Source organism: Perognathus longimembris, chromosome 1 (genome assembly GCF_023159225.1).
Source record: "Perognathus longimembris pacificus isolate PPM17 chromosome 1, ASM2315922v1, whole genome shotgun sequence".
Lineage (NCBI taxonomy): Eukaryota > Metazoa > Chordata > Mammalia > Rodentia > Heteromyidae > Perognathus > Perognathus longimembris.
The window spans coordinates 5,609,603-5,616,417 of record NC_063161.1 but is presented as its reverse complement, the minus strand read 5'-3'; the positions used below and the strand labels follow the sequence as shown (position 1 = coordinate 5,616,417).

The window sequence follows — 6,815 nt, the reverse complement described above, 5'->3', positions numbered from 1 at the left end:
AACAGGAAATTTGCAGACAGAAACGGAAGGAAGCTGATACAAAGAGGCGCGAAACAGGAGGGGGGGTACACTGGGATTACGCCACCTTTAGCCACCAGCAGCAGAGACGGGATGATCCCTCTGCCCCCCATTTGCCCTGCGCTGATTTCCTGGGGCAAGAGAAGTGGGAAGGCTCCGCTCGCGGGCGCCCTGGGGGCCTGGCGCGCTTCCCCCAGGGCTGACCTTGCCTGCGCGTCAGTGTCGTCTCTTGATGGCACTTCTCCTGGCACTGGCCCTGGAGGCCGGTGTCTGCTTGGCCTTCCTGGCAGTCCAGCCGGGGCAGGCTTCGAAGATGGTGGTGGCAGCCTTCACCCTCTGGCCGCGGGCACTGGGCGGGGAGGCGCACGTAGCCCCTACCCGCAGGTTCAGCCCAGTGAGCCACCTGAGGAGGAAACACAGCTTGGGGAGCCCACTGGGGGGGGTGGGGGTGGGAACTTACGCGCACGGATGTGGTGCCCTAACAGGATGGTCCTTCAGTTCACCTCTCTCTCAGCACCCCCTCCATAAGGAGAAGGGCCAAGCCTGCCCACACTGGTTATAGGTGCTAACCCGGAACTGCATTCTTCCAGCAGCCAAGGGAAGATTATTCTGCCTTTTCACAGACGGGCACCAAGAGCTATGTAACTTTAGTTGATAAAGTCCGAGTTCAGGTCGGTCTGTACCTATTTCTTAGGACTCAGCCTATCAAGCATGGTTAAGTATTCCGGCTTTATGAATGAAGAAATCAAGGCTCAGAGAAGCAGGATACTAATACAGGCTCAGGCCTAGGATCCTGACTGTTTAGGAGGCTGAGATCTGAAAATCACAATTTGAAGCCAGCCTGGGCAGGAAAGTCTGTGAGACTCTTATCTCCAAGTAACCACCAAAAAATACTGGAAATAGAACTGTAACTCAAGTGGCAGAGCACCAGCCTTGAACAAGATAAGCTTAGGGACAGCACCCAGGCCCTGAGTTCAAGCCCTAGGACTGGGGAGAGAGGGAGAGAGAGAGAGAGCAAGGGAGGGGGGGGGGAAAGGGAGAGGAGAGAGGAAGAGAGAGAAAAGAGAGCACTCAGAGAAGCCCACCCCAGGAAGGGTAAGTGACCTGTTCGGTCATATTCATGCCTGGTTTCCATGCTGGTCAATGGGAACTGATGTGGAGGCCCCCACCCCAGGGAGATGGGTCTTGACCGACAGCAGCTGGCAGATCTCTGGCAGGGGTCCCAGGGTGACTACCTGTGCAGGGGGAGCAGCTGGCAGTCACAGTGGAGGGGATTTCCGCTGAGGTCAATGAGCTCCAGCTGGCTGAGATTGGGCAGGGCAGGCAGCGCTCGAAGTTGGTTCTTCTGCAGGTACAGGCTCTGGAGCCCTGGACCCAGGCCGGAGAAGGCCCTAGGCGCTATCTGCAAGGTGGTTCAGGGCTGGGTGTGAGCTCTTGACAGGCTCCCGGGCCCGGGCCCGAGAGGGAGCTCCATCTCCCCCAGGAGAAGAGGACAGAGCGTGGAGCCTGATGTGGCCCAGGCAGGAAGGGCAGTGCGGGGATCAAAACCCAGGCTGGTCTCATTTCCAAGTCACCCAGTCCCCGGTTCATAGTCGTGTCTGCTCTGTCCGCACCCACTTCTGCAAATTCTCGAAGGGGGCTCTTAGCAGTTGGGAGCTGCTCGCTCAGACCCCAATCCCTCCCTCTCCCGGGCTCCGTCAGGAGCCCCTCCTTCCCAGGATAACCCTCTGGCCTACGTGACCCCGGGTTCCATCCGCTCTGACATCCACCCCTGTGCCCTCTAAAGGCAAGAGACGCGTCTGCTTTATCTCAGGATTTCCACGCACAGCCTCAACCCTGGCCCTGATGGGCGACGACTATGTGCCTAGTGCACGCCCGCCCCCAGCGGGCCTTATGCTTAGCGCCCGGCCACCCACCCAGCGCCCACCTGCTCCAGGCCACTGCTGTTCAGATAGAGGTGCTGCAGGGACCTGCCCACGGGCTCGAAGGCCCCATCCTGCAGGGCCCTGAGCGGGTTCCCGGCCAGCTGCAGCTCCAGGAGGGCGGGCAGCCCCTCCAGGGCCCGCGTGGGCACCTCTCGCAGCTGGTTCCCATCGAGGTGCAGCTTCTCCAGCTCCCGGGCGGGCCCCAGCGCCCCGGGGGCCACGTGGGCGATGCGGTTTCCGCTCAGGTAGAGCCAGCGCAGGGCCCGCGCCGCGGCCAGGTCCCCGGGGGCCAGGCGGTCCACCGCGTTGTCGCGCAGGTGCAGGGAGAAGAGGCTGGGCAGGGCGCCCAGGGCGGCCGCGGGCACCTGCTGGAAGCGATTGCGCTCCAGGTAGAGGTAGCCGAGGCGGGGGGCGCCCTCGAGGGCGGCGGCGCTGAGCCCCGAGAGCTGGTTGTCGGAGAGGTAGAGGTAGAGCAGGCGGTCGAGGCCCGCCAGGGCGCCGGCCTGCAGCTCGGCCACGCCGCAGTGCTGCAGGTGCAGCGACAGCAGGTGGCTCAGGCCCGGGAAGGCGGCGCGGGGCACCGACGGGAAGTGGTTCCGCCGCAGGTCCAGGAGCTGAGTGCCGTCGGGGAAGCCTCGGGGCACGGCGCGCAGCCCGCGGCCCGCGCAGCCCGCGTGGCGGGACTCGGCGGCGCAGGCGCAGGCGGCGGGGCACGGCGCGGCCGCGGGCTCCTCCCGCATCGGGGGGCGCGGAGGGGCGCGGGGTCCCCCCGCCGCCGGCTCCTCTCCCGCCGCCGCCTCCTCGTCCTCCTCCCCGGCCTCCCACGCCGCCTCCCCCGGGCAGCGCAGGTCCGACGGCCGCAGGGCGTCCAGGGCCTCGGCGCGCAGGCGCCGTGGACCCCGGCACGCGCCGTCGGCGCGCACGCGCGCGCGCGCCAGCCACTCGAGCAGCGGCCGCGCCTGGCAGCCGCACCACAGCGGGTTGCCCTGCAGCCGCAGGCGGCGCAGCTGGCCGGGGCCCTGCAGCGGGGGCAGCGTGTCCAGCTGGTTCCCGCGGAGGTCCAGGGTGTGCAGGCGCGGGCAGTGGGCGAAGGCCCGGGGCCCCAGCGCCTGCAGGGCCCCGCGATCCAGCCTCAGCTCCCGCAGGCCGGGCAGCGCCAGCCCGTCCTCCTCCCCGGCGTAGGTGAGCGGGTTGTGGCCCAGCTCGAGGCGCGCCAGGCCGCGGGCCTGGGACAGGGCGGCCCCCGGCAGCGCCTGCAGCTCGTTGTGGTGCAGGCCGAGGCGGCGCAGCGCGGGCAGCCCGGCCAGGGCCTCGGGCGCCAGCACGCTCAGCGCGTTGTGCGACAGCCGCAGCCAGCGCATGCGCAGCAGCCCCTGGAAGGCCATGGCCGGCAGGTAGACCAGGGCGTTGTGGGCCAGGTTGAGCGTGGCCAGCGCGCCCAGCGCCCCGAAGGTGCCTGGCCGCAGCTCCTCCAGCCGGTTTCCCTCCAGCTCCAGCCGCCTCAGCGAGCCCAGCCCGTCCAGGGCCTCCTGGGGCAGCGCGCTCAGGCGGTTGGAGGCCAGGTTGAGGAGCAGCAGGCGGCCCAGGCCTCGGAAGGCGCCCTCGGCCACCAGCTCCACCCCGCAGTGCCGCAGGTCCAGGTGCGTGAGGTGAGGCAGGTCCTGGAAGGCGGCCGGGGGGATCGCCTTCAGCAGGTTGCCCTGGAGGTCCAGCCTCTGGGTCGGCTGGGGGCGGGAGGGAGAAATGGAAGATTGGCCCAGCCCGCCCCTGCTCCCGCTGGAAGGAAGCCTGGCTCCCCAGCCACCGAGCACCCCGGCACCGCCATGAAGCCCGCCCCATCTTGTTACTCCCGTGCACTTTCCCTCTTCTTCTCCCACTAACTGGTCACTCTGTGGGCGGAGACTGCGTCCTACCCTGCGCAGCCACAGGACCCGTAAAGAACTCATTTGTCTGAAGGTGACTGGGATTGTAGATTATCCACCGTTACTGGTTGCGCTTCCCGTTTTGCAGATAGGAAGACAACTCTTGAGCATTGGGAGAGCTCTGAGGTCAACCACATCACTCCACTGGTGCCCAGACCCGGCTTCATTCAGCCTAGGGCTTGAACTCAGGGCCTAGGTGCTGGACCAGGCTCCGTCCTAGGGCTTAGGTGCTGTCCCTGAGCTTTTGTTGTCTGTCTCCTAGGGCTTGAACTCTGGGCCCGGGTGCTATCTCTGAGCTCTTCAGCTCAAGGCTAGCACTCGAGCCACAGCACCTCTTTTAGTTTTCTGGTGGTTGGATATAAGAGTCTCATAGACTTTCCTGCCCTGGCTGGCTTTGAACCATGATCCTCATACCTCAGCCTCCTGAGTAGTTAGGATTATAGGTGCGAGCCACTCCAACCCCGTGTCCCTGAGCTTTTTTGCTCAAGGCTACTGTTCTACCACTTGAGCAAGAGCCCCACTTCTGGCTCTACGGTGGTTAATAGGAGATAAGTGTCTCATGGGCTTTCCTGCCTGGGTTGGCCTTGAACCTTGATCCTTACAGGCAAGAGCCACTAGCCAGCCCCTGGGCAGCCCAGGCCCTTGAAACCTTTGCCCCACTGGCAGCCTGTGCCCACGCTGTTGCCCCGCTGACCTCAGGGATGGTGCTGGGCACTTCAGTGAGGTTCTGGTGCCGGCAGGCAACGTGCCTCCTGGAGTTGTCACAGATGCAGGTCTGGGGGCAGCGCTGAGCAGCTGTGTGCCAAGCGGGGCCTAGCAGCAGCACCAGCAGCACCAGGGGACCGGGAGTGAAGCTCTGAGGCCTGGGAGAGGGAAGGAGGCGGGGTTCACAGGCGTAGGGCCTGTCAGCCCCAGCTACAGTGCAGCTGCTGGCCTAGATTCCCTCTCAGCCTTCTCCCTTTGGGCCCAGGAACGTGTAATGGCTGTCCCTCACCCCTACACCCTACACGGGAGCTTCTGTTATCCACCCTGGTTTGCATGGGAGGAAACAAATTCAGAAAATCAGCCTGATGAATCTTTTTTTTTTTTTTTTTTTTTTTTTTGCCAGTCTTGGGGCTTGAACTCAGGGCCTGAGCACCGTCCCTGGCTTCTGTTTGCTCAAGGCTAGCACTCTGCCACTTGAGCCACAGCGCCACTTCTGCCCTTTTCTAGATATGTGGTGCTGAGGAATCGAACCCAGGGCTTCACGTATACGAGGCGAGCGCTCTTGCCGCTAGGGTTCCAAGCACGTGTCCTCTCTGGCCCGGCCGAGGCCGAGGCCGCCCGCCCTCAGCTACAGTGCCGGCTCTCCCTGAGCGCCAAGGCCCTGCCTTAAGACAGTTTGGTAACAAGAGGAAGCGGCCTAGGCTTAGCCCAGATTCCAAGGCGCCCTGGCGGCCCGGGTGTTGTGGCGTGTGAGTCCCTGAGCGAGCCCCACTGGCTCTCACGGCAGGCAAGCAGCCCAGGCCCCCCATTACTTCTGTCTTCCCTCCAACTCAGTCCCATCGCCAACATGGGCTGGGATGAGACACTAAGGGTTTGGCTTTTAGACTGAGCTCTAACAGGGTATCTGTGTATCTCCCCACCCACCTGCCCATCCCCCGCCCCCCATCAGACCCCTTTATGTCACAACTACAGCCACTGCCACCAAGGGCCTCCTTTATGCTCCTCTCACCCCCCAGCAACCACAAGCCATTTTCAGAACACAGATAGGACCCAGACATCTGAAAAGCCGTCCCTTATCTCCCTCAATCCTCCCTGATTCCGCGAAGTCCTTCCCGGGCACGCGGCGCCGACTCTGCTGCTGCTGCACGCGCCCAGGCCTCTCCTGGCTACCTGGGTTTTCCTCTCGTCAGCTTGTGCCACACAGGCCTCCGGGCAGCCTTCTCCACGCCCGGGCCGCTCTCCTTCCAGACCTCTCCTAGTGCTGCTCCCGCGCTTGCCACTACCTGCTTGTCCTTTGGGTCCCAGGAGCCCTCACCCCTCCGCCCCAGCCCTTCCCCCACCCCCAGCTGAATGGCTTCTGGAGTCTGTGCTCATGTTGGGGGGGGGGGGGCACCAGACAGATCCCTGAGGGGACAAGAGTCCAGGACCCAAAGAAGGACTCTGATCTGTGCTGCAAGGCCTCAGTCCACCGCGGTAAGCTCCCTGACATCGCCCTCTCTGGGACCCACCTCTGGGGGGTGGGGGGTGGGGTCTTGGACAGTCTCTGGCTCTGGAGATGAGTCCCAGCCACCAGCCCAGGACAGAGGAGGCTTCTCTGCTGCTGTGGCCATCGGGAGATCCACAGCTCTTTTGCACCCTTGGGGCCCACAAGGACTCACCCCTCCATGCTGCGGGAGCTGCCAGCACAGTCCGGAGGCACAGCACAAGAGAAAAGCCGACGGCGGCCCCTGCCTGGACTCCGGCGAGAGCCCCCCTCCTCGGCCCGCAGGCCTGGCAGCAGGGACAAGGCTGAATGGAAAGCATTGTCAGCAGCCCGGAGCACCGGGGCTTCCCCAGGATGCGGGCAGGGGGTGGGAGCGGTGGCTGGCAACACGGGGCCTCCGGCCCATTACACCCAGCAGCGCAGCCCGGGCCTCAGTCCTCAGGCTGGCCAGCACTGCAGGGCCCCAGGGAGCCAGCCGGCTGCGGCCCCGCAGACCTTGGGGTGCTTGGGCTTCGTGGTCCACTGGGCAGGCCGGGTTCCCTCAGCCAGCCTGTTTCTTAAGTTCTGTGAGCCTGGCCCAGTGGTGCATACCTGCAATCCCAGCGCGGGAGGCGGGGGCAGGGAAGACCTCAGGCTCCAGGCCTGACTGCTAGTTAGATCCTGTTCTCAACGCAGTACTCAATGCAGCATGAAAAGCCGTAATCTGTTTCTAAGGGTACATTAGGGGTTAGGTCGGCATTAAGAATGGTTAACCCTTTCCTG

At 64.2% G+C, this 6,815-nt stretch overlaps 1 protein-coding gene across 1 annotated transcript; it reads right to left on the bottom strand.

The window, feature by feature from the left end:
* Positions 1-160: 160 nt before the first annotated feature.
* Chadl (chondroadherin like) lies at positions 161-6,236 on the bottom strand. The gene is made up of 5 exons (XM_048349339.1): positions 6,229-6,236; positions 4,560-4,728; positions 1,946-3,667; positions 1,254-1,420; positions 161-421 (listed from the first exon to the last, which is right to left on the bottom strand). The coding sequence occupies exons 1-5, from the start codon at positions 6,234-6,236 to the stop codon at positions 235-237; spliced, it is 2,253 nt and encodes a 750-aa protein (XP_048205296.1). The 3' UTR covers positions 161-234.
* Between the last annotated feature and the right edge of the window lie 579 nt (positions 6,237-6,815).